Source organism: Sorex araneus, chromosome 5 (assembly GCF_027595985.1).
Source record: "Sorex araneus isolate mSorAra2 chromosome 5, mSorAra2.pri, whole genome shotgun sequence".
Lineage (NCBI taxonomy): Eukaryota > Metazoa > Chordata > Mammalia > Eulipotyphla > Soricidae > Sorex > Sorex araneus.
In genome coordinates this window covers 209,670,009-209,696,706 of record NC_073306.1, presented here as the reverse complement: position 1 = coordinate 209,696,706, position 26,698 = coordinate 209,670,009, and the positions used below count along the sequence as shown (strand labels likewise).

Here is a 26,698-nt window from a genome sequence, read left to right as displayed (position 1 = left end):
TAAGCTGTAATGAGATGATCCTAACACTTTCAAACAAATTCTATGATGCAAGAATGTTAAGATGAAAGTTAAGTCTTAAGTCATTTGATCTGCTGGAGAAAATTCCATGATAGTATTTTTTCCTAATTAACAACTTTTTAAGCCAAACTTCCAGGGTAGCATTAAATGAATGTCAAAGTCTCAACCTGGGTAGACTCTAATTACTTTCTTTAAATGGCAAAGGCTCATAAACAACCACTGCCCCACTTATCGTCCAGTAAAGTGGGCCTGGAAGTTACTGGTGAGACTTCAGGATGCCTGAAAGTCGTTACAAAAACCAAGGAATAACGATATAAATGCAGTTGTGCTTTCAAATGGGAACTCTGCCCCGCTGGCCGGAAGGGCAGACCCCAGCGCCAGCTCGCCCACCTGGCCTGCTCGGCGCGGAAGCCGTACTCGAAGGGCTTCCCGTCGGAGGACAGAGCCAGCAGCGACTCCGCCCCCTGGGCCACCGAGTGGATCTTCGTCTTCCTCCCCAACTTGATGCACTCTGCGGAGCAAAGCAAACCAGCGGTCACCTCACCGCCCGGCACGGGGAATGCCCGGGAGAGCCTCAGCCAGCAGCAGCGGCGGGCGAGGAGGCGGGAGACCGGCTCCCCTCCAGGTTGGGACGCGTATGCCCGTGCCTTGTTCGCGGGCAAACAGCACCTCTGACGCATCGGCTCAGCACCCTTCCAGATCTCCAAGCTGGGGACCAACACTCGAGGCGGCCAGGATTGGGGGGGGGGGGCGTGAGCAGGAAAGCCCGACCCTGGGACACAGACCCACGTCTGTAGCGAGCCCGTGCCGCGCAGGAGGAACACTGCTTCTAACACACCAGCAGCAGCAGGGGCCAGAGCAGCGGCAGGCGGGCAGCCAACCCGGGTCCCACCGCCGCACCCCTGCGGGCCGAGCACTGCAGGGGCGATTCCCGAGCGCTCCTTCCCCAGGGTGCTGCCCAGGGCCCAGTGTGCTCCAAGTGCTCTCTAAGGACTGGGATGCAGGGTGACATTGCTCTGTCCTCCCGGTTTGTACCGGGGCTTAGGCTGACCCCAGTCACACCCACCAAGGTGCTCCCGAGTCACTCCCGTCCCTTTGTCCATCTGAGACCACGTCTACGCTCTCTTCCCCAACCAGCTAATCCGCTTTCCCCTGACCTGCCCTGCTGATCTGTAAGGCCAGAGCTGCTAGACGCTGAGCTCGTCCTGTGAGTCGATGCCGCCTTTCTCCTCTCCTTGTGCCTCTGAATAGTCTCCTTCAGAGCAGTGGCCCTTTTGCACGGACACAAGGAGACAATGTTATGCTTTGGTAACTTGGGACTTAACTGGCCCCGAATATTATTCCCTCCCGGGCATCTGCTTTCTCGACTTAGGCCTCAGCTGCCCTTACTTCCTAGCACCCCGAAGGCAGGGTCCCGACGAGGGACGGGATGGACCCAGGGCAAGCGGTGAGTTCTGTGCTACCCTGGCACGGAGACGGGCCTGGCCAAAGCGCCTAATGCTTATGGCTGTAAGTTAAGAGCTTCGTCACGGACAAACGCCGTCATGATCCAGAAGCAACGACGAGACTCGGGCCCTGCTAGGGGCAGGGAAGACTGGCCTGGCCTGAGCACTGCAGTCTGAGACCGGGGTGGCCCCCGGAGAGCAATTCCGTAAGCTCACTGCATCCCCTGCTGCGCCCGGACAGAATGACTGATGCTGTGGATGGCGGAGAGGAGGCACCCCGGACCGCCTGTCCCGGCAGCGGCAGCCCCTGCGGGAGACCCTCACCCGCGCTGCTGACGGCATTTAACCAGGCTGCGAGAGGGGCCAGGCCCGGAGGGAAGCGGGGAGCGCCCGTCCGGCCTCCTCCCTCCCTCCCTCCCTCCGCGCGGGCTCCAGAGCACTGGGCGCGGGCAGATGCCCCGACCTGCGACCCCGGCACGGGAGGGGGAGGGGCCCAGCACGACGGCAGGCGGAGAGCGAGTCTCTGGCCCGAGCCGGGAGCACCACCAGGGAGCACTGCGGGAGCGGCCCCGCTCTCGGCCCGGGGGTGTGTCCGTCGGCCCGTCCGCCCGTCCGGCCAGGCCCGAGCCCTGCAGGGCGCCCCGGGGCCCCCGCACCCAGCGGTGACCCACGACGCGCCGGGGTCGGGAAGGACCTCGGCACTGACCGGCAGCGGCGGGGACGGCCGAGGTCACGGGGCAAGATGGCGGCAAGGCCTAGAGCCGCGGGATAGATGGCGGGAGGTCGTGGGTCACGGGGCAAGATGGCGGGAGGTCGTGGGTCACGGGGGAAGATGGCGGGAAGGTGGAAAGTCGTGGGGGAAGATGGCGGCAAGGCCTAGAGCCGCGGGATAGATGGCGGGAGGTCGTGGGTCACGGGGCAAGATGGCGGGAAGGTGGAAAGTCGTGGGGGAAGATGGCGGCAAGGCCTAGGGTCACGGGGCAAGATGGCGGGAGGTCATGGGTCTTGTGGGAAAATGGCGGGATTGCGGAGGGGGGGTTTGCGGGGGAAGATGGCGGAAAGGTGGGGGTCGCGGGGGAAGATGTCGGGGGTCCCGCGGGAGAAGACGGTGGGGGGGCCCCCGGGGGAAGAAGACGGCGGGGGGGGGCCGGGGGAAGACGGCGGGGGGGGGCCGGGGGAAGACGGCGGGGGGGGCCCGGGGGAAGCCGGCGGGGGGGGGGGCCCGGGGGAAGCGGGCGGGGGGCCGCCGGGGGGCCCGGGGGAAGCCGGCGGGGGGGGGCCCGGGGGAAGCCGGCGGGGGGGGGGCCCGGGGGAAGCCGGCGGGGGGGGGCCCGGGGGAAGCCGGCGGGGGTCCCGCGGGAGCCCGCCCCCGCCCCGACTCACTGGGCTTCCTGCCGTCGGCCGCCGCCAGCGGGAGGACCTCGACGCCCGCGCCGCCGCGCTGCACGAGCACCAGGCGCTCCCGCGCCCAGCTCAGCTGCCGCGTGGCCTCGGCCCTGCGGGGCAGCGCGCCGCGCAGGCCGGCGGCGTCGGGGAAGAGCCAGAGCTGCGAGCCCGCCGCCTCGGCGGCCCGGGACGCCGGCCTCGGCCCCGCGCGCGCGCCGCCCCGCGCCCCGCGCCGCCGCTCCATCGCGCCCGCCGCCTGCCGGGCCTTCGCGGCGCTCGCCTGCGCGCTCCCACGGGCGGCCAAGGGCCGAGGCGAGCGCGAGGGCGCGGGGGAGCCGGACCCGAGGCCGCGCGGCGGCGGCGTCGAGGAGCGGCCGCCTCTCTCGCACCCGCTGGCCTGCGGCACGCGCGCTGCCTCTGGGGGCGGGGCCGGCTGGAGGCGGGGCTGTCTCTTGGAGGGGCGGGGCTCCCTCAGAGGGGGCGGGGCCGGTATGGAGGCGGGGCTGTCTCTTGGAGGGGGTGGGGCTATCCGTGAGAAGGGTGGAGCTGACTTTGGAGAGGGCGTGGCCTGTCTGGAGGCGGGGCAGTCTCTTGGAGGGGTGGGGCTATCTCTGGGAAGGGTGGAGCTGTCTTTAGAGGGGGCGTGGCCGGTCTGGAGGCGGGGCTGTCTCCTGGAGGGGCGTGGCCGGTCTGGGGGCGGGGCTGTCTCTTGGAGGGGTGGGGCTATCCCTGGAAAGGGTGAAGCCGTCTTTAGAAGGGGCGGGGCCGGGCTGGAGGCGGGGCTGTTTTATGGAGGGTTCGGGGCTGTCTCCTACAGGGGGCGGGGCTGTCTCTTGGAGGAGTGGGCTATCTCTGGGAAGGGTGGAGCTGTCTCTTAGAGAGTGCGGGGCCGGGATGGAGGCGGGGCTGTCTCCTGGAGGGGGCGGAGCTGTCTCCTGCAGGGGCGGGGCCCGGCTGGGGGCGGGGCTGCTCAGAGGGCGGGGCTGCACGCGGGCTGCACGCGGGCGCTGCCTTGGGTGCTGCCGAAGCGCGGGTCTGTGGGTCCGTGGGGCTCGGCCTGGTGCTGCCCATGGCGCCCCCGCAGACCCGGGCCTCCGTGGCCTTGTGTCGGGCAGTGCGGCTGCAGTGCGGGGCTGCCCCGGGACCACCGTGCGGTCACTCCGGCGCTGCTGGCCGCTGCACCGGGCCGTCGGCGCCGTCCTTCGGCAAACGCGAGGGCTTGGGGTGCCGCGTGGTTCGCGGGGCCTGGGGCTGGCCCTGCACTGCCCCTTTTCCCCGGTGGGGGGCTCCCCCCCCAGCGCTGGTCGCTCCGGCCACGCGGTTCACGCCTTTGGTAGACCTTTCCTTGCCCCTCACCCCCCAGAGAGTTTCAGCCTTTCTGATCTTTCTTACACTTCAAGTGAATCCTTTCTGGTGGGAGCTGCAGCTCTTTTTCCCTTTTTATTTTATTTTTCTCTCTCTGCCTGCGAATGTCTTACTCAAAAGAATTGCTTTTGTTCCTTTGTCAGAAACCCTGCACTTCCTTGCAGAAGTTTTCACTGTGTCTGGTTTGCTTGGTTTGTTTTGAGGCCACACCCTGCAGTGCTGGGGGTGGACCCTCAGCCACCCACCGGGCAAGCCCAGCGCCGCCCCGGTTTCTTCCCCTTCCTTCAGCGGTTCCTTCTCATTTCCAGACGCAGTTTAGGATCACTTTATAATTTGAAGGCTACAGGGACTTTGATACAATACTGAATTCAACGAATCTGGGAAGAATCTGACTTTGTATCCACGAGTATATCTTTAGTAAAGATGCCTTTGTCTTATGCCTTTATCAATATTTTCCAGTGTTATCATTATATTCTGTCAAATTTATCCTTAAGCATTTTTTCTTTTGTGTGTGTGATCATTGCAAATTGTCTTTATTTCAATTTATGACTTGTGCACATATTAAAATATAATTTATAAATATTAATCTGTTTTGTTCTGTTTGGGGCCACCCCCGGCAGTGCTCAAGGCTTACTCCTGGCTCTGCTCTCAGGGGTCACTCCTGGTGGGGCTCAAGGAACCATACGGGCTTCCAGGCAATGAACCCGGGTCAGCCACCTGTCCTCACACCCTTGCACTGAACTACCAGTTTAGTTGGCAGAATTTCACTGGTGGGGTCCCCAGATCTTCTGAGCTCTGCTTGGGAGCCCCCCCAAAAAGTAAGGGGAACATCTGTCACTGTCATCCCGTTGCTCATCGATTTGTTTGAGTGGGCACCAGTAACGTCTCTCATTGTGAAACTTATTTTTACTGTTTTTGGCATATTGAATATGCCACGGTAGCTTGCCAGACTGCTGTGTGGGCTCGATACTCTCAGTAGCTTGCCGGGCTCTCTGAGAGGGGTAGAGGAATCAAACCCAGGTCGGCCGTGTGAGGTGAACGCCCTACCAGCTGCACTATTGCTCCAGTCCTAGTATTTACTAGTAGTTACTAATTCTTAATAATACTTAATATGGTCCACACATGTTGCTCAGGGCGATTGCGCTCAGGAATTCCTTCTGGCAGGGCCTGGAGGACTATGTGGTGATATGCCAAAAACAGTAACAACAAGCCTCACAATGGAGACGTTACTGGTGCCGCTCTAGCAAGTCAATGAGCAATGGGATGACAGTGATACAGTGAAAAATAAAGTCAGAGAGGGCTGGAGCAATAGCACAGTAGGTAGGGTGTTTGCCTTGCACGCGACTAGCCCAGGTTTGATTCCCAGCATCCCATAGGGTCCCCCGAGCATTGCCAGGAGTAATTCCTGACTGCAGAGCTAGGAGTAACCCCTGTGCATTGCCAAAAGGCAAAAAGAAAGAAAAAAAAAAAACTTCGATTGAGGTAGCATGGGTTCATGAGATTCTAGAGGTTCCAGGTTCCACTTTATCATTCCCCATCTCAGTACATGGTATCACGATCACCCAACAACCAAAGTCTCGATTTTATCCCTCACAATTAACCCCCTCTGGCTGCTTCTCTCAGCCCTTACTCCTCTTCCTTCTCTTACACCATCTGTCTTGTATCCAGGTTCATTTGTCTTTTCTTCGGATTCCACATGCATGAAATACAGTGTTCATCTTTCTCAGCCCAAGCTACTCACTTAGCAGCACACTCTCAAGGTCCCGACACGTTTCCACTGGCAAGATTTCCCCTTTTGGAATGCCCTGCCACAGAGATGGGGTGGGGGTGAGGGTGGGGGGAGGGATCCTGGGAACATTGGTGTTGGAGGGTGGGCACTGGTGGAGGGATGGGTGCTCGATCATTGTATGACTGAAACGCAAACACGAAAGTTTGTAAGTCTGTAATAGTACCTCACGATCACTCACTATTTAAATTAATTAAATTAAATTAACTTTTTAAAAAATGATTTCCCCTTTCATGTTCAGTTCACTTTGCCTTGGTTTGGCTGATTGGGGGCCCACCCCCCCACCTGCCCAGCAGTGCTCAGAGGACCTCCAGGGTACTCCAGGGGTGTGCGGGCACGCAGTGCCAAGGCAAAAATCCTTGCAAGTGCCAGACACATGTTCTGTCACCTGAATTCCACCCCCCACACACACCCATACACATTATCCTTGATGCATCGCTTTATCGTTTATTCCAAGAATTATCAATAAATTAATTAAAATACAGCAAGTCTTTATACACACAATCTAAGGAAGAAAGAAGAACCCCGGGCGGGAGGCCGTGCTGAGGTGTCCGAGGTAGCGGTCATATCACGGCAGGATCAAAGCCTGTGTTGTTGTTGATGGCGACTCGAAGCGCTTCCTTCATTCTCTCCTTCGTAGAGTATTTTGGCAGATCCAGAATATGGTAACAGATCAGCGATCTCATGTTGTCGCTCTCACAGGAAAGCTGAGGAAAGCGGAAATGGATTCTAGTATTCCTCATGCCTCTTTCTCGTAACCTATCATTTCCTGTAAGAAAAACTAGAAAGGAACAAGCTTTGGTTAAGATATGGTTAAGATATTTGAGAGAGAGAGACAGACAGAGACAGAGAGAGACAGAGAGAGAGAGGGATAGAGAGAGCGCGCGCTCAGTGGCCTGGATTGCATGCTACATGTGTGGGACACCTGGGTTCATCCCTGGCACTCCACAATCCCCAAGGCGCCCAGCTGGCGTAGGCCCTGAGCACGTCCTTGTGTGTCCCCAACAACAACAACAACAACACACTAGTTCACAGAAGTGGGGAACTTGCAAAGGAAAGGAACTAGTGATGTCCTTCTGCAGGTGTTTGCGTCGTGCCCTTCACACCAGAGCTACCCTGGACCCTGCTGGGGCAGAGGAAGGTGATGGCGGCTGGTGTTTCTCCACAGCCAGTTCCTGGCCTGGTCGGAGGTGGGAAGGGGGACGGAGGGATCCCGTGAAAAGGCCCCAGCAGGCTGGTCCCCCCGGCTGAGCCAGAAGATGCATCAAGCCCGGGTCTGAGGCTGAGGGCGAGGGAGAGAGCTTGGGCTGAGCGGTCACGCAGGCGTCACCTCTGGTGGGCTCTGGGGGGCTGCGAGAGTTTCCGACTGAGGGAAGCACATGGGAACCCTCAGGAAAAAACTTGAGGTAGGAGCATAAGTGAGGCAAAGGTTCCGGAAGAGAAGCCAGCAAGGGTGACACGGGCTCGGGAGAAGGAGGGGGGGGCGGGGAGTTGAACACCCCGCCCCGCCCTAGGCTCCCAGCACCAGCCGAGAGGCCAGGAGAGAGACGGGCATCCGGGGGAACTGGGCAAGAGGAGAAAGGACAAGAGCCTGAGCTAAAGACTGAGCCCAGAGCTCCACTCCAGAGAAACGCGTCCTTTCCCGCCACAGCCCTGTGGGGAGGGGCCTGGGCTGGGGGCTCTGCATGCAGGAGGCCTAGTTCAGTCCCTGGCACGAGGTGCCCCCCCAGCCCCCCAGCACAGAGCAGGGAGCACTCCCGAGTGCCCGGTGTGGCCGTGGAACAAAGAACACACCTACCACATGCAGCTGCTAGGGAAACAAAACGGCGCCGGGAGGCAACTCAAGGGCCGGCACACATGGGTGGAAGGCAAAGCCCAAGGCTTGGTCCCTGGGACCACATGGACAGCCCCGCCTCCACCCTGCACAGCCAGGAGTGACCTCAAACAACACCTTAGCTGCAACCCCCTGTCCACGGTTGGTTGTGACCCCAAAACAAAAAGCACAAAGGAGAGTATTGGGTGTGGGAATTGGCACAAGCTTAGGACACAGGAAGTACCGTGTGTGTGAGATTGTTTTGTCACCATCAGTGGTCATAGTTATTATTTCTGGAAAGCTGTTAGAGTTGGTCAGTGTCCCAATTCCATAGGACTTCGTTCCTTGGAGGTCGGAATATGAGGTTCAAAGGCCCCAGCAGGAGCCAGCGAGACTGAGGAGAGAGAGGGACCGAAACGGGGCAGGAGCAAGGCAGCGCAGAGCAGAGGCTGGGAAACGCAGTCGCTGTTATGTTCACCACATTGCAATCGCAAACGGTGTCAAGGACACGGTCAGCACCAGTGAGGCTCTGATCAGTCCCAGCACCACCCCGCAGGGTGAGTGTGCGATCACCCGTGCTCCACAACCAAAGTGTGGGAGCACCTCAACCAAGTGTGGGAGCACCTCGACTGTGTGTGGGAGCATCTCAACCAAGAGTGTGGGAGCACCTCAACCAAGTGTGTGGGAGCAACTCAACCAAGTGTGTGGGAGCACCTTAACTGAGAGTGTGGGAGCATCTCGACTGAGTGTGGGAACACAAGAACCAACTGTGGGAGTATCTCAACCCGGTGTGGGAGCACCTCAACTGTGTGTGGGAGCATCTCAACCAAGAGTGTGGGAGCACCTCAACCAAGAGTGTGGGAGCACTTCAACCAAGACTGTGGGAGCACTTCAACCAAGTGTGGGAGCATCTCAACCAAGAGTGTGGGATCACTTCAACCAAGAGTGTGGGAGCACCTCAACCAAGAGTGTGGGAGCACTTCAACCAAGTGTGGGAGCATCTCAACCAAGAGTGTGGGAGCACTTCAACCAAGAGTGTGGGAGTATCTCAACCAAGTGTGGGAGCATCTCAACTAAGAGTGTGGGAGCACCTCAACCAAGAGTGTGGGAGCACTTCAACCAAGAATGTGGGAGCACCTCAACTGTGTGTGGGAGCATCTCAACCAAGAGTGTGGGAGCACCTCAACCAAGAGTGTGGGAGCACTTCAACCAAGAGTGTGGGAGCACTTCAACCAAGTGTGGGAGCATCTCAACCAAGAGTGTGGGAGCACCTCAACCAAGAGTGTGGGAGCACTTCAACCAAGTGTGTGGGAGCACCTCAACCAAGTGTGTGGGAGCACCACAACCAAATGTGAGATTACCTCAACTAAGTGTGGGAGCACTTCAACTGAGTGTGTTGGAGCATCTCTACTGAGTGTGGGAGCACCTGAACCAAGTGTGTGAGCACCTCAACCAAGAGTGTGAGTACACTGAGCAAGAGTGTGGAGCACCCCAACAATCACTACGACCGAGTGTGCAACCTCTGGTAGAGCAACGATGGCGACAAATCAACGAAAGGGACTGGCTCACCGTGCGGGAGAAAGGACCCGCGGGGCCGGGCGGGAAGCCCAGGTTCTGAACCCTCATGTGGAGGCCGAGCCATGGTACAGCAGGGCAGGCGATGGCCTTGCGCACAGCTGGCACACGGCTGCACCACATTTGGTCCCCTGAACCCCACAAGGAGTGACCCTGAGTACAGAGCCACCAGATGTGCCTGAGCACCCCCAGAAGTGCTCCCCCAAAATAAAACAGACAAACACCCTTTGCTTGGCCCCCAACCTGTGGCCGTCATTGATATGTCACCATCGGGGCTGGAGCGATAGCACAGCGGGGAGGGCGTTTGCCTTGCACGCAGCTGACCCGGGTTCGATTCCCAGCATCCCATATGGTCCCCTGAGCACCGCCAGGGGTGATTCCTGAGTGCAGAGCCAGGAGTGACCCCTGTGCATCGCCAGGTGTGACCCAAAAAGAAAAAAAAAATGTCACCATCATTAACAACTTCTTCACGACTCAGGTACTGGTCTTTAAGAAACAAGTCCACAGAATCAGAGGCCCGCCCGCCAGGAATACTTACCAAGAAATTTCTTCTTGTCCTCCAAAGACAATTCGTGGAACACCTCCCAGAACATTTTTATAACAGGATGTGATGAGCTGTATCCTTCAAATACTGAATTCTTGACACAAAGGGAAAGAAATCATTTTTAGAAGAAATACATAGCCTCTTACTGGGAAAGCTGGGGGCACCTTGGTCACCACCTACCTTTTCAAATAGTTTCCAGTCATAATCAGCATTTCCGATTATTGCTTGCCTTAGTTCTTCTGGCTTGAACAGTCGTCTAATTAAGCTCTCATCACAGACTCTGTAAAATCCTTTCTGAAACTCCTCATAAACTTCCTCCACAGAAGTGTTGAAAATGTAATTGACACACTCAGAAACATATTCGCCTCTGGAGGAAGTAAAATAAATTTTTCAGTTAGCAACAGTGAGGGAAATATTCTCCACTTTGTCCTTTTAATCATTTTTATTGCAAAAAATAAGCGAGTCATTTATTCATTATCCCCCATCTCCCCCACTCCCCGCCCCACACCCCAGAAAGGTGCAGAGATACTGAAATATTCAGGCAGTTAGGAAAAGGAAGCCTAGCAAACTCTTCAAGGCCCCCCTTTGGTCGTGTTTCCTAGCTGGAGTTGGGATGGATATTTATTTATTCATTTTATAGTTTTTAGTCACAAGCAGGGGTACCCAGGGCTGAGTGGCTGCCCCTGACTCTACCTCAGTGGGGCACCTGGGCCAGCTGCAAGGACTGAAACAAACTCATGATCAGATATAATAAATCTCACATTAAAATGATTTTTAGACTTAGTGATTTTAATACCAGGGCTTTGCCATCTAATCAATTTCAGCTCTAGAGTCGCATCAACACTTGTGTCTCTTGTCTCCATTAAAATAAACATTTAAAGAAAAAAAAAGAATAGGACCTGGTGCAGAGTAGAGACTCAAAGATAATTATTATGCAAATAGCTAGTGAGAAGCGATGCACAGGAGCTACTAGGGTGGGGGTGGCCACTCCTGGCCGGTGTCCAGGCGTCACTGCGGGGGTCCTGGAGAGCCAGGGAACACCAAGGCCCCCACTCACAGAGCTTGTGCTCCACACCTTCAAGCTACCTCTGCAGCCCCAGCAAACACCTGGGCTCCGCTCTCCCCCTCTCTCACCCTGTCACTGCTTCATCCTCCTGAAAGGTGACACGCTGGCGTCATCGTCTGAAGGAACTCTGAGCGACAGTGACAGGTCGTGTGTTTGCGAAGCAGATGTTCTAACGCCCCACACACCCCGCGTGGGCAGCCTAGCGAGCAGAGGGGTCGGGCGCCTGCCTTGCACCCCGCCAACCCTGCTGTGAGTCCACGGCAGTACACAGAGGGGGCCCTGAGCACTGTCAGGGCTCCCTCCCGGGCACACAGAGTGTCCCAAGAACAGAACAACAGCTACCAACTCACTTCCTGCTCTGGTCCACAGGTGTCGATAGCCCATCTTCAATTAAATCAACATCCTTTTGGTCCCAGTATACCTGTAACCAAAATAAGTTCAATTACCAAATTGGGAAAGTATAAATAATTAACCATAACACCGCTGTTGCTACTACAGTTTTCTCTATAGAATTTTAAATAACTAGAAGTTAGGTAATTATTTATGTAGCCTGGCCTGTTATAATACATATAAAAACAAAAAGTCTAAGTTTCTCTCTAGTAGAGTTTGTAGGCTTATTTATAGCATTGTTTTTAAGCAATATTATTTCTTTTAGGTGCTTATGTTACTTACATTGATAAGAACCATTGTATTTCCATTTTATTTGAGAATATGCAGACTTGAGAGCAAACCAGAACCAATGAGGAATAAGTCGTATAGTAAAAAAGTTAAATATCCTTCAAATAAAAGGCATCTCAACAACATAGACACGTAAGATCTAAGCTTCAGCCACTGGAATTTTGTAATGTGCCTGTCACGGTGATGGGGGTCGAGAAGGGGCGGTGGGGTGGGGAGGGAATCTGGGGACACTGGTGCAGGGACATTGACACTTGCGGAGGGACTGGTGTTGAAGTATCATCTGCGTAAAACTCAGCTATCAATAACTTGGTGAATCACAGTTGTTTCATTAAATTGCTCAATTAATTTTTATTTGTTTTTAAAAGGCGTCTCATGTTTAAGATACTATCTGAACTTGTTTTTAAAAACAAGATTATCTGCAATCTGGTTTTCTTTCATACTCACGTTAAAGTATAAGTTGAGATCTTCAATGCTGTCAGCTTCATCATTTAGAACTTCTTGCAAATTCCTGTGAAGATTTTGGATGTAAGTTATATCTCTCACCAGAACAACAGCACGGTGAGTAGGGCACTCGCCTTGCAAGCTGCCAACACAGGCCTGACCCCTGGCATTCCAGCGGGCGCCCAAGCCCTGTCAGGAGAGATTCCTGAGGGCAGAGCCAGGAGGAACCCCTGAGCATCACCGGGTGTGACCCAGAAAATGAAAAAAATAAATTAATTTTTAAAAATTCTTAACAACCGGTGTTGGCGTGGATGTGGGGAGAAAGGGACTCTCCTTCACTGCTGGTGGGAATGCCAACTGGTTCAGCCCTTTTGGAAAACAATATGGACAATTCTCAAAAAATTAGAAATTGAGCTTCCATTTGACCCAGCAATACCACTCCTGGGAATATATCCCGGAGAGGCAAAAAGGTATAGTAGAGATGGCATATGTATTTCTATGTTCATTGGGGCACTGTTTAGAATAGCCAGAATCTGGAAAAAACCAGAGTGCCCCAAAACAGATGACTGGTTAAAGAAACTCTGGTACATCTACACAATGGAATACTATGTAGGTGTCAGAAAACACAAAGTCATGAAATTTGCATATAAATGGATCAACATGGAAAGTATCATGTTGAGTTAAATGAGTCAGAAAGAAAGAGACAGACATAGAAAGATTGCACTTATATGTGGAATATAATATAACTGAGAAGTACAATTTTGCAGTGCTGCAATTCCTGGCAGATATTTCTGTGGACTTAGTTACTAAAATACTAAAATACAGAAACCCAAAACCGTGAGGCCACTAAGTGCGGTCACTCGACCTCATACCTCTTCATTCTCAGCAACGGAAAACAAATTGTCAAATGCTTCCTTTTCAGCAGGTCTGACTTTAGGGGAGAGACTCTCCAAACAATAATAGTGAGTTTTGTTGAAATATTGAATGCAATCAAAGTGAAAGTAAAGTGAAATTTATCAGTTACACAGGCGGGGGGGCTAAGGGTAGGGGGGCTAGGGGTGTGGGGGTGCGGGGTGGAGCTATACTGGGATTCTTGGTGGTGGAATATGTGCACTGGTGAAGGGATGGGTGTTCAAGCATTGTATAACTGAGACTTAAACCTGAAAACTTTGTAACTTTCCACATGGTGACTCAATAAAAAAATTTTTTAAAAAATGTTAAAAATAAAAAAAATTCTTTATAAGTTATATCTCTTGGTTTGATAAAAGTAGTCACACACGAATGAACGTTCAATGGGAAACTCTTCTGAACGATCTGCAAATATACAAAACGCCAGGTGCGTTTCCTCTCCATCCCTCTCTCCTCCGCAGGGCTGGCCACTCCGGGCAGTCTGGCGGTCACTGGTCACTCCCGAGGAAGGGCCCCTCCCCCAGGCCAGGAATTCTCCGCCCCCCGGAGTCACTGTGCTTCCCCAGAAGTCTCTTGCCCCGCCCGGGAGCTCTCTACTGGCAGAACAACAGGGGGAGTCAGCCAGGACCCCAGGGAAGGAGAGAGCCCCCAGGCCCAGCCCGGCCCAGACTGAACGCCCAGCCCTGGCACGGCCAGGACGCAGCAGGAACTGTGTCCATCTCAGCGTCCCCTGAGACGTGAGAAGAAGAGAGACCTTCCCTTCCGCCCACGTCAGCCAAACAGATTTCCGAGGCCAGGTCCTGTGGGCGGGGGGTGGGGGCCTGGAGCCGGACCCCAGAACTCACACTCGAAGACGTGCCCCACACACAGCTGAGTGCTGGGCCACACCCCTGCCCTAGGGACTCCTTGGCTGGTTTGGTTTTGTTTTATTTTTTGGGAGGGGAACCCAGAGCCTCATGCTTACATTGGAAGATGGATTTTTTTTGGGGGGGGGGTTACACCCTGCAGTGCTCAGAGCTTACTCCTGGCTCTGTGCTCAGGGACCACTTTCTGTGGAGTCGGTGCAGGGGGAGGTGTGGGAGGACCGACTCTATGGGATGCTGACACTCACGCCCCGCCAACGGCCACGTGAGAGGTACCGCCCGCTGTGCTGCCTCCTTTACGGCGCTCAGGAATCACTCCTGGTGATGCCCAGGGGGTGCTGTGGGCTGCCGGGGCTTGAACCCACATTGCCCGTGCTCGGGCTGGTCCCCTCCTCACACTGTGTGATCTCTTCAGCCCCAGGAGACATCTTAACTGTTCGCAATCCATAAGCAGAAAAAAACGACATCTCGTTTGCATTCCCTTTTTTAAAACTGACATTCTTGTTGTTGCAGTTGTTGTTGGTTTGGGGCCGCCCCTGGCGGTGCTCCAGGATTACTCCTGACTCCGCACTCGGGGATCACACCTGGCAGGGCTCAGGGGACCAGACGGCGAGTCAAGGATTGAATCCAACCACGAGCAAAGCGAGCACCCTCCCCGTCGTCCTATCGCCCCAGGCCCACGATCACGTTTTCTCAGCAAGACTGTGGGCACACCATGGAACACTAACACGCATCTGCATCTCTCGTATATGCTGCCGATATTGCATTGGTAGGACATGGCTTGCCTTCTAACTTACAAGCAGTATTTTTCACCCCTGAAAAAAAATTAAGCTGATGGCATGCTTAAACATCAGAGTTGATATAGCATGAATGATTCTCACTGACATTTGCACTAATATTTCCCAAGAATATTGGGAACCTTGCAAAGCAGACATCTGCACCAAGGTCAGTTCAAGAGACCAGGTAAGAGCTGGTTTATAATTCCAGTTGATAATTAGTAGACTCTTCTGTATTTTTGAATTCTACTTAATTATGAATCATGCCAAAATTCAAATTCCTCTCAAGGGCATATTCATTGAAACTGAAGACTGTGGGGTGTGTGTGTGTGTATGTGTGTGTGTGTGTGTGAGAGAGAGAGAGAGAGAGAGAGAGAGAGATAAAGAGAGAGAAATTACTTATAGTATTTATTCCTCAATAACACTAAGGACTATTTACTTACTTACCTTCCCAATACAGGACTGAGTTCTTGTAAATCTTCCAGTGATGGCTTTTGGCCCAAAAGCTTCTTAAACAAAGCCAGTGGGAATGGAATATAGGCAACATTTGCATTGTAAAGAGAAAGTCCACAGAGCATTCCAAACTTGTAATACCTCTCCTTCTTCATTACAGGCTGAAAACAAAACAAAAAGATAGAAAGATCCTGATGTATTATAATCCACAATACAAAATTGACTAAACTAGAGGGGGAGAAATGGTTTTGATTTCCTTTTCTGAAAATCACAAATTTCTCTTTAAAACACTGTGCTTCTGGGGCTGGAGCAATAGCACAGCGGGTAGGGCGTTTGCCTTGCACGTGGCCGACCCGGGTTCGATTCCCAGCATCCCATATGGTCCCCTGAACACCGCCAGGAGTGATTCCTGAGTGCAGAGCCTGGAGTAACCCCTGTGCATCTCCAGGTGTGACCCGAAAAGCAAAAAAAGAAAAAAAAGCCACTGTGCTTCAAGAAATTAAAAGTATTAGGTTCTGAGAAGCAGCTAAAATACAATTTCAGTTTCTACTCACATACCATCATACATTAAAAGCACAAATGGGAACATGTTACCTAAACTACAAATAAATAAACGACAAACTAGAAATAAATAAAAATAAATGTGTTCTATAATTAAAGATAGATATCAACAGCTATGAATACTGAACAAGTGAATATGCATTCTGTGACTAACAGAATCGTCCTCAAGGTTCACGGAGCTCTCACTCTGAAATAGTTTATCTTGCACCTGTCTCTCAATGGTCTTGCCAAGCAGGCAGGTAGGAACTGGGTTTCCATTTAACAGATGAGAAAGCTGATGATGGCTCAGAGGTACTGGTTGATCCACTGGTCACCACCAAAGGCCAGAACTCTGGCTCCCTTGCTCACCCTCCTCTGCCTCTCGAGAAACGCAGAACTTGTCCTAGCAGGAAGCTGAGCAGGGGTGGGGGTGAAGGGCCCTGGGAAATATCGGGGGCTCCTGGCGAGGGTGAGCTGCTGAGATAACGCAGGTGTGGAACCCCACTAGTGACCGTTTTATAAACCACGGCGCCCCGAATACGAAATGGAAAGTGATTATTAAGTGAAGACAGAAGACTTACATTGGCAGGAAACCACATGCAGGACCCCTCCTCGGGGTACATGAACATGCCGTAGTCGCTCCCTGTCATCTTCTCAAACACAGCCTTGAAGAACTCAGACACCACCCCTCCGCGCTTCGGACGAGTTTCTCCAACAAATCCAGCCTGGGGAAGGAGAGCAGGGTCTCAGGCCCCCGTTTAAAACAGAGCGGCTTAGCCTTTCCAGAGACGCTCACTTCCTGCGCCCAGGCCCCGGCTCCTGTCCTTGCATCCCCAGGACAGCCCCTGCTCCCGGCTGCTCAGCTGTGGCCCTCCTGAGCTCTCTGCTGCCGGGCCGTGGGTGGTGGGCGCGCAGGTCAGCCGCCCTGCCCCGGGACCACCGGGAGGAACTCCGGGGAGACCTCGTGTTTGCCCATCACGGCTGAGCAGGCGTTTGAGTCCAGTTTTGGTCTGCTGGAACTTGTGGCTGTTAACTGCCCCCATTCCTTTCTCCTGTGCCTGCCGTTAGGTCACCTTTAGGCCTTGCGACTGTAGCTGCAGTGACAGCTGTGTGACCTTCCCTGTCCCTGCGCTCACAGCCGGGCCTGGAAGGACAGACTGTCCTTAGCCCTGTGTACAAAATACGGAGACGAAAGTGAACGTATGGTGGAGCATTAGCCTAACTTTTCTCTAACGCTTTCTTTCCTCCCTCCCTCCCTTCTCTCCTTCCCTCTTCCCCCCCTTCCCCTTTTCTCTCTCTTTCTCCTTTTTTGGTGAGGGTGGCATGCGTGATTTGAGCCCACAGCTAGCAGTGCTCACGTGTTCCTACTGGCTCTGCACTCAGGAATCACTCCTGGTGGTGCTCAGGAGACCCTACGGGATGCCGGGGATCAAACCCAGGTCAGCTGCGTGTGAGGCAAGTGCCCTCCCCACTGTACTATGGCTCCAACCCGTTTTCCTTCCTTTTCAGACTCAGTCACCTCCATCTTTTTCTAGTATAAGCATTACTAAGCTTCACTCAGAGGGTTTTGTTTGTTTTTGCAGCTTTCTAGCACTTGGATCAACACACTTTTTGATCCTAAATAATCATCTTCAAAGGCTACTGGGTCAATCCCTTCTGGAGATCCTAATAACAAAGTAACCCTACTTTTATGTTCTTGTTTCTGGTCCCTTACACTAGCAATGCTCTACACTATGGACCTCAGAGACCTTGCCTTGTCCGTGATTTACATGTGTTTTGACTGTCTTGACGTTTCCCTTGTCACCACTGTCTCTCCTCCTGCAGACAGAGTCCTTTCCTGTCTGTGTCCTCAGAGCCAACACCGAAAGCAGGTACCGAAGAGACGGACAACTACAAGTCTCGCTTAGGAAAAGTTCCCTGGTTTTCCGTTGATGTCCCATGCCAGGAACTGTTCCTCTCCACCTGAGTCTCACCCTCCACGTTCTGGATTCTTCTTCCAGAGCCTAACTCTTCTCATGCTTTATACAGGGAAGTCTGCTCTTCTGGGAAGACTCCCACTCTTGACTATGGAATTAATCATCACTCCATTGCCCCCACGGGGCAAAGGACCTGAGGGACCATAAGAAAGAATGGTCTTATCCTTCGAAGGGTAAGACAGATGATGACTAGAATTGGAGCCAAGACAGTGGAAGATATGATGAAAGTGAGTCACAGAAAACAACACTTTCCCTCTGCTAGAAAGGAGCCCAAGTTCTTCATCTGCCCTTGACCCTTGACCCATCTTGTAGTTCCTCCCATTAAAGAGGCAGTGTGCAGGGCTGGAGTGATAGCACAGTGGGTAGGGCATTTGCCTTGCACGCGGCCAATCTGGGTTCGATTCCCAGCATTCCATATGGTTCCCCAAGCACTGCCAGGAGTGATTCCTGAGTGCATGAGCCAGGAGTAACCCGTGAGCATCACCAGGTGTGACCCCCCCCGCCAAAAAAAAAGAAAAAAAAGAGGCAACGTGTATTTCCCCAGCCCTTAACAGGGGTGAGCAAGAGACTTGCTTTGACTGCATCCTTGTCTGTTGTGTAACCAGGCCTGTTATCTTAATATCTCTGGTGCTGCTTTGGAAATATGATGGTTAGTCCCAGGCAGAAGATGGGCATCAGAGGTAAAGACCCCTGTTAGGCCAGTCTTGGATCAGCCCATCCCTAGTCAACGCTTGGTGAAAACAAAAGCAGACAATCTGCAACACTACCCCAATGATTCCACCCTAGATGAACATATCCTCGGTTTAACTGGAGATCTAAAATATAAATTATGGTTATTTTTACATCCTTACATTTGGGAATGGTTCATTCTGCAAGAATTTGGTAGCCAGACTTAACGAATAATTTCCTTCATAACCACTGAGTCCAGGTAGACATCCTATTGATGTTTTCAGAAGAGTAAATAAGAAATTCTGGAAGCCATAAGCTGATGTCTAAAGTTGCAAAGGCAAGCACTTCCCTTAGCATATTATATGAATACTTCTCTCCAACTGCTGCTAGGAATCAATTTCCCAAAGACCCACAGACATCAAAATCCGTGAGCCTTTGGGCCGTGCTGTGGATCGAGCATGATGGAAGAACCCAAAAGCGCGCCCCTGGACTCCAAGCAGCCCACTGAACTAATTCCAGCACGGGATCGGAGACCCCACGGCGGGCTGCGAGAGTGGAAACCGGGAATTCCCCAATTCTTTTAACCTCTCTCTCTCAACCCCTTCCTCCCGAGCACAGCGCAGGGTCCACGGCTTTCTGAGTGCAAAATGGAGACAAAATGGAAACCTCTCTCTAGGTTTCTCCATCTTATGAGCACCATAAAAGGGTAAAAGTTTATAGTGATGTTATTTCTGGTTGTACTTTCCCTGGACTTTATACAGAAACCCAAAACCGCGCGGCCGCTGCTGCGGCCGCACAACCTAATGTCTTCTTAATATCAGCAATATGTAATGATTCCTTCTTAATGGGTCGGACTTTTGTGGGAGATCCTAACAAGAATAGTAAGTCTTTTGCTGAAATATTGAAGGCAATCAAAGTGGTAGCCATCTCTCTAGACTGAACTAAGCTATATCCCCACGCCGGCTGAGAAGAAATATCCTTCTTTCTCGGGAAGAAACGCAGCGTGGTGTCAAACATAGTGTGATGTCCATTAAGCAAACAGACCTGGTGGCGTGGGAATGGGATATAAGGAGAAAAATTATGTACATGGAACAGCGGGACGCTGGTGGAATCTCGAGCCGGAGCCGATACCAGCGCAAGGTTGGTTCCAGAAACTGCTTGCAGACACTCTACTAGACTATCAACTAAGCCAGAGCCCCACGCCGTCTGATGACGGGAAATAACCATCCTCTTCGGTTTTTTTTCCCTTTGTCAGACAGCGTGGCGATTACTAAACAGGCGTGAACTCGGTGGCGCGGGGCAAGGGGGAAAAAGAAAAGTTATGTAACAAACAGCGGGACTTAATATCTCTATATTCTTAGCAATGGAGAACTATCAAATGCTTCCTTGGCAATAGGACTGTCTTTTTCTTTTTGGGGGGAAACCCCAGCAACGGTAGTGAGTTGTGTGTTGAAACATGGAATGTAATCGAGATAAAGCGTAAACGAAGTGAAACTTATCACGTACAAGGGTGGGGACTGGGGAGGTGGGAGGGGGCGGCAGATATACTGGGGGGGTTGGTGATGGAAGATGGGCACTGGTGAAGGGAAGGGTGTTTGAGTATTGTATAACTGACATAATCCTGAGAACTATGTAACCCTCCACTTGCTGATTCAATAAAAAAAATTTTTTAAAAAATTTTTTTAAAAATCTGTGATATCATTCATCAGCTTTTTTTTTTTTTTGAGGAGAGGTACACCCAACAGTTCTCATGACTTACTCACGGCTCTACTCTCAGTGATTACTCTTGGCAGGCTCTGGGGACTAAATGGGGGGCCGGGGATAAAACCAGGGTTAGCCCCATGCAAGACAAGCACCCTACCCACTGTACTATTGCTCCAGCCCCAGTGTAAGCTTTTATACACCAGAAATAACTACCACGGGCTGGAGGACAGCGGGGAAGGTCTTGCCTTGCACACAGCTTGATCCTCAGCCCCACATATGGTTCCTGAGAACTGTCAGGTGTGATACCTGAGCATAGACTTGGGAGAATGTCCTGAGCTTTCTACTGATGGATGTGATCCAAGTAAAGAAGGAAGGGAGGGAGGGAAGACGGAGGGAGGGAATGCCGCCACCACAAAAACCTCACAGAAAATCACTTTAAAGAGTTTCCTTCCCATGTTGATATAAATGTTCAATGAGACTTTTTACCATACCACTAATTGCTTCTGGAGATCAGTCACTGCAGCAAGTTCTAACTGACGCAGAGTGTCTTCAACTAGGTTACTTTTTTTGACATTGAGTACAAAATTGGAATTTTGTACCAAATTTTCCCGAGAATACTGGAATTCTGTGTACACTGCCACCTGGAAGGAATAAATAGTTTAGGAATTTTAATGGGAATTCTAAAAAGTATTTAGTCTATCAAACAAGCATATTTTGTATAGGAGGTACTTATGCCGACCCTTATTTAAGGAAAAGAGCACCTCCCTGTGGAAAATCATAGACTGTAGAATCCGAGAAATGAGAGTTCTAGATTGGCCCCCATGGACATGCAGAAAAGTCATAGAAAGATTCTCGGGCTGGGGCTGTGTTGCAGGCCCAGAGCTCATGTTCGCATGCGGGAGCCCCAGGCTCAGCCCCAGCACACACCCAGCTGCGCCCCCCGGAGAAGCTGTCCTGCTTTCATGAAAGCATGGTTGGTTCACACAGGCACTGTGAGTTACACAAGTGTTAGCAGTAATATTCTAGGCCTCTAATATTACAGTCATATTGCAGGTGCTTGCACAACCACGACCCAGCCCTGTTTGTGTTTCTTTTCAGGAGAAGGCTGTGTTTATGTGAGTGTGCGCATGTTTGTGCGAGTGTGTGAGTGTGTGGGTGGATGGGGGGGGGTGTTTTCTCCTTTGGGGTTTTTTTTTATATGTTTGGTTTTTTTTGTTTGTTTGTTTGTTTGTTTTTTGTTTTTGAGTCACACCCGGCGATGCACAGGGATTACTCCTGGCTCTGCACTCAGGAATTATTCCTGGCGGTGCTCCAGGGACCATATGGGATGCTGGGAATCGAACCTGGGTCGGCCGCATGCAAGGCAAACACCCTACCTGCTGTGCTATCGCTCCAGCCTCTTATATGTTTGTTTTTTAAGAAATGGGAATTTAGGACTAATCTGAGAAAAGACGCCATGCCAGGGAAACTCGCGGGCACACGGGTCTTGAAACTGAAAACTCTGAAGCCCCCTTGGAAAGTTCCAGTTCTACAAATACTGGAGCTCCTGTGGCACACGGCCACATGTGTGGCCACACAACACCGCCAAATTCTACAATCCGGACACCCCGCAGGAGCACAGCCAGGACCTAAAGAAGGTGAGCACGGGGCATGACAGCACAGCCAGTAACCAACCAAACGAAACGGAGGTACCCTGGCCCAAGGGACTGGAGACTATCTCAGGTTTGGTGAAAGCGTGTGAAGGGCATTCCCACACTGCTGCCCGCATGCTCCTTGCATGCGCCAGCCCCGAGTCTGGTGCCCGAAACTGTGCAGCTCCTCCCCACACAGCCACCACTGCCAGGAGCACTGTAAGACAAACATTTGGGGCTGAGGACCACCAAGGGGTCCCCTCAACCACCTGCAAAGAGCTTGAAAGACCCATTAAGCTTAACATTAATCAACAAGTAAGGTGTCAGTACCTCCATTTTAATACGGCAGTCGGCTTGCCATAATTTAATTTTGGAATCCAAATCAAAGATGAATAGATAATCACTGAAAATAAGACTATCGACACCTTCAAGTTTCTGGAAAAAAAGAAAAAAGTAGGTAGCTGGCGTGATCATTGAAAGGATACCTTCACTTTCTGGCCACCTTCAGTGACTTCCCCCTGTATATTTAGAACCTGTTTTTATGAATACACGTTCAGCAGAGGTGGGTGAGGGAGGAAGACTGGACCAGTGTGACATGGGGTGACGGGGAAGGGCCACAGACTGCTGGTGGTGGACGGGCACAGTAACTTTGGGCATCAGTACCAAAAACCTCCAAACGGTTGTAACCATGCTACCTAAACTATGAACAAAAGCGATTTTCCTAAGACTCCAAATCACCTTAAAACAGATTTCTGAGAAAATGCAATTTTTTGTGTGAATGAAAGATGTTCGTTTTCAATGATTTATCTAATCTGGCAAATCCGTCCTTCAATGAGGGAGTTTTCAAGTCTTGATTGCTCAAGGAAATATGAGTATAGCTACTGATGTGTCCTCTTTTAAATTTCAGTTTTCAAAAGGAAAAATCGTTATTCTTACGTGTTGTCCTCTTACGAACACATGTCGTCTATCTCCAAGAAAGTCCAGACGGTCATAGAGCTGATTTATGTAGAAAGTGCTTTCTGGCAGCTGGCAAGTAGCTTCCTTGTTTACCTGAAAAAGAATATGACCTGTGAGTTTTGTTTTTAATCAATAAATTCTTCTATTTTCAGATAGATGATCATTGCACACATTATGAGAATAATATTTGTTTTGTTTGGGTCACACCCTTCGGTGCTCAGGGCTGACTCCTGGCTCTGTGCTCAGGGATCACTCCTGGTGGGCTCAGGGGCTCAGCGGAGGATCAAACGCTGGTCAGCTGCGTGCAAGGCAAGCATCTTACCCACTGTTCTATCGCTGTGGCCCCACCGTTTGATCATTTATATTTGTAAAAACATCCCATTTTATCTTTCTTTAGTGACCGTGGGGGGCCGGGAGGGCCCCTCTGCTGCTCAGGGACTCGGGGTCACTCCTAACAGTGCACAGCCCCCCACACACACTGAAACACACCAGCGTGCTGCTCTCGGCCCCGCCCACAGCACAGGGACAGTCAGAGGCTGGAAACACAGCACAAGTGCTGGCACACGCAAGCCACAAGCCCCTCCGTCCGCGCCCTCCTCCAGACCCCAGCTCGTCCTGTCTCATCCGAGCAACATCGGTTTCACCCTGCCCAGTCCCTCTGGACTCTCCCTCTTCCTCGACAACCACGTTTATCAGTGACTTTCCCTTGGGTCACTGTTGGATAATTACGCATGCTAATGAAAATACTCAAATCATTCTCATCCCTGAGCGTCTGTTATCTAAGACATGGACTGTGGGGCTGGAGCAATAGCGCAGCGGGGAGGGCGTTTGCCTTGCACGCGGCCAACCCGGGTTCGATTCCCTGCATCCCACGTGGTCCCCCGAGCATCACCAGGAGTAATTCCTGAGTGCAGAGCCAGGAGTAACCCCTGAGCATCGCTGGGTGTGACCCAAAAAGAAAAAATAAATAAATGCATTAAAAAAATACAGACTGTACAATATATTCTCCCAGAGTCTAGCCCAGTTAAGCAGCACAAGAAGATTCTCAAGAATGAAGGGGCGACCAAGGTATTTTCTCTCTGAGGGCCAGAACGGTAGCCCAACAGGTGAGGGGTTTGCCTCGCACACAGCTCGCCTGGGGTTGACCCCTGGTATTCCACAGGGTCCCCTAAGTCAGCCAGGAGTGATCCCTAGGCACTTCCAGGTGTGATCCTAACACAACAACAACAACAAAAAATATTTTCTTTGTGTTTCAGGAGGCAAATTTCCAGCTGGCCGAGACTTCAGGGATTTTGATATGAGTCAAATGTCTGTGTGCGCCTCACCTTGTACACTTTTTTCATCGTTTCCAGCAGAGCTTTGGAGTTGCAGAGGTTTTGAGGGTGCCCTGTCCAAATACTCAAGACGAGGGCGCTCTTGAGCATCAGGACCAGTGTGCTGAGAGTAGACGCTGGTAAAGATTTCCACCACTGCACTGTGGGTGCAGAACCAACCTTTAAGTAGGAGCTCTCAAAACAAACAAAACAAACAAACAAACAAACAAAAAACCCTCTGCTTCCACCACGTTTGTTAAGGTAAGAAATCAGCCTTTTCCATTTCCTGTGACATGACCCCTCTAAAAAAAAAAAAAAAACACTCGCCATTGAGGAAAAACATGATTTTCATTAAGTATTACTGGAATTCAGAGCTCAAACTCTGGATTCTGAATAACTGTGCTGATAATTCATGCTTATGTGAGATTAATGATTGTGTTCACTATTCTAAAATGAAAAACTCAACCAATTATCTACAAAGTCTGAAAGTGTACACAGATGTATACACACACACACACACACGCACACATAAAGAACATAGAAACTGTCATCAAAGGACAGTCTCTTTCTGTGCAAAACTGCACTGTTCATGTTTCCAGACTTCATGAGCATTTCTTAAATTGGCCCAATAACCATATTCAATATGACTACAGCAACATCTTGACAGGGGGCTTGTGGTTTCGGCCCCATCCAGTGGTGCTCAGAGGCCGTGCAGGGCCAGAGCACGCATGAGCCTTCGGTGCTCTCCCCAGCCCCAGCCTGGATTGTCACAGCTTCAAGGGACACCTGTGCACTGGCAGGAAAAAGCATCGTTCAGGACATGTACAGAGAGAACTGGAAGCATCCAGAAAAATACTTCAGTGAGGATGAATTTCAGGCTGGAGATGTCGCTGACGAGTGGGACACAGGCTGTGTGTGCGGGCACAGGCTGTGTGTGCGGGACACAGGCTGTGTGTGCGGGACACAGGCTGTGTGTGCGGGGCACATGGCTGTGTGTGCGGGACACAGGCTGTGTGTGCAGGGCACAGGCTGTGTGTGCGGGGAACATGTCTGTGTGTGCGGGACACAGGCTGTGTGTGCAGGGCACATGGCTGTGTGTGCGGGACACAGGCTGTGTGTGCGGGGCACAGGCTGTGTGTGCGGGGAACATGTCTGTGTGTGCGGGACACAGGCTGTGTGTGCGGGGCACATGGCTGTGTGTGCGGGGCACAGGCTGTGTGTGCGGGGCACAGGCTGTGTGTGTGGGGCACATGGCTGTGTGTGCGGGGCACAGGCTGTGTGTGCGGGGCACATGGCTGTGTGTGCGGGGCACAGGCTGTGTATGCGGGGCACATGGCTGTGTGTGCGGGGCACAGGCTGTGTGTGCGGGGCACATGGCTGTGTGTGTGGGGCACATGGCTGTGTGTGCGGGGCACAGGCTGTGTGTGCGGGCACATGGCTGTGTGTGTGGGCCACATGGCTGTGGTCTCAGCACCACAAAGGTCCCCTGACACCGCCAGGAACAGCCCATGGAAAAACGACGAACTTGAGATGCCGTGTGCAAAGCAAACACAAAATAAGGAGTCAGAGAGACAGGACTGCAGGTAGGAAGCTTGCCTTGCATGTGACTGACCTAGGTTCGATTCCCAGTACCACATGTGGTGCCCTGAGCCCCACCAGGAGTGATCTCTGAGCACCGTGAGACAAACATTGAACTGTCAGGCTAACATATCTGGGGCTGATTATCACCAAGAGGGACCCTAGACCCCCTAAGAGGGGCTTGAAGGATCCAATAAACTCAATGAGTTAATTAACAAGTAAGGTATCAGCATCTTGCTAACTGCACTTGCTCGTACCTTACTTGTTAATTGCACTGCACTCAGGGATCATTCCTGAAGAGTGCAGTGGGCGGTCTGGACCATTTGGGGCGAAGAATGAAACCTGTTGGCGTCACGCACGACAAGTTCCCTCTCCACTGTACCATTCTTTCCAGCTGTGGTGTGAATATTCTTTGGGTCAGAGGCACAGACATAGAACCACGAGAAGAATCATTCACTGGTCCAGAGAGCTACCCCCTCACTCTGGCAAAAGCAGCAGAGAGGAGCACCCCTCGGCCTCTTCCATTTCCTAGCCTACGAATACGCCTCTAATGCATCAGTACAGAGAAGTCGTTAACGGGAAAAGGAGCTTACAGGCAGGACAATAAAACATCAAGGAATATTTTGTCCTGTGGAGTCTGTAATGCAAATGGTCAGCAATCTCCCGGAGGAGTGCAAGGCTGATCTCACTGGCCCCCTGAGTTGCAGCCCCTTGCACCTGGGATGATAAGAGGTGCGAGAGGATGTCTGCATTCCAAAACTAGTCTGGGCTAGGGCCCTGGGAGAAAGGATGGCTTCTCTGTTATGCCAAGAGTCGGGCTAAGGCTAAAGGTAGCTAAGGAAAAGATGTTAACCCTTTCCAGATGAGTTCCGACACGAGTCAGAATCTCGCCCATTTTCATGGGGTCCGTAGTCCTGCCTGTTTGTGGGTCAGTCTCCAGGGACTCATCCTCAGAATCTGGTTGGGCACCAACATCCAACCTCCTAAAATAGTGATGATTTTAACAGCCTGCAGTTAAAAAAAAAAAAAAGAAAGAAAGAAAAGAAAACTCTCTTGTAAGGCAGAGCTAGAAGTAAGCCCTGAGAACTGCTGGGTATGGCCCAATGTGGGGAGAAAGGGACCCTCCGACACTGCTGGTGGGAATGCCGACTGGTTCAGCCCTTTTGGAAAACAATATTTTCAAAAAATTAGAAATTGAACTCCCATTGACCC

At 52.0% G+C, this 26,698-nt stretch overlaps 2 protein-coding genes across 2 annotated transcripts in view; both read right to left on the bottom strand.

The window, feature by feature from the left end:
• The window catches only part of HERC5 (HECT and RLD domain containing E3 ubiquitin protein ligase 5), a 37,128-nt gene extending 34,035 nt beyond the window's left edge, over positions 1–3,093 (bottom strand). Inside the window, exons 1-2 of the mRNA XM_055139491.1 lie at positions 2,847–3,093; positions 409–529 (exon numbers count right to left, since the gene is read on the bottom strand). Of these exons, the coding sequence (XP_054995466.1) occupies positions 409–529; positions 2,847–3,093 (368 nt within the window). The remainder of the gene's footprint in view (positions 1–408; positions 530–2,846) is intronic.
• Positions 3,094–6,563: 3,470 nt separating this feature from the next.
• Positions 6,564–26,698, bottom strand: part of HERC6 (HECT and RLD domain containing E3 ubiquitin protein ligase family member 6) — a 51,101-nt gene continuing 30,966 nt past the window's right edge. The window contains exons 14-24 of the mRNA XM_055140028.1: positions 23,921–24,069; positions 22,575–22,688; positions 21,969–22,073; positions 20,499–20,648; positions 16,240–16,383; positions 15,113–15,279; positions 12,121–12,184; positions 11,349–11,419; positions 10,113–10,299; positions 9,927–10,026; positions 6,564–6,781 (exon numbers count right to left, since the gene is read on the bottom strand). Of these exons, the coding sequence (XP_054996003.1) occupies positions 6,564–6,781; positions 9,927–10,026; positions 10,113–10,299; positions 11,349–11,419; positions 12,121–12,184; positions 15,113–15,279; positions 16,240–16,383; positions 20,499–20,648; positions 21,969–22,073; positions 22,575–22,688; positions 23,921–24,069 (1,469 nt within the window). The remainder of the gene's footprint in view (positions 6,782–9,926; positions 10,027–10,112; positions 10,300–11,348; positions 11,420–12,120; positions 12,185–15,112; positions 15,280–16,239; positions 16,384–20,498; positions 20,649–21,968; positions 22,074–22,574; positions 22,689–23,920; positions 24,070–26,698) is intronic.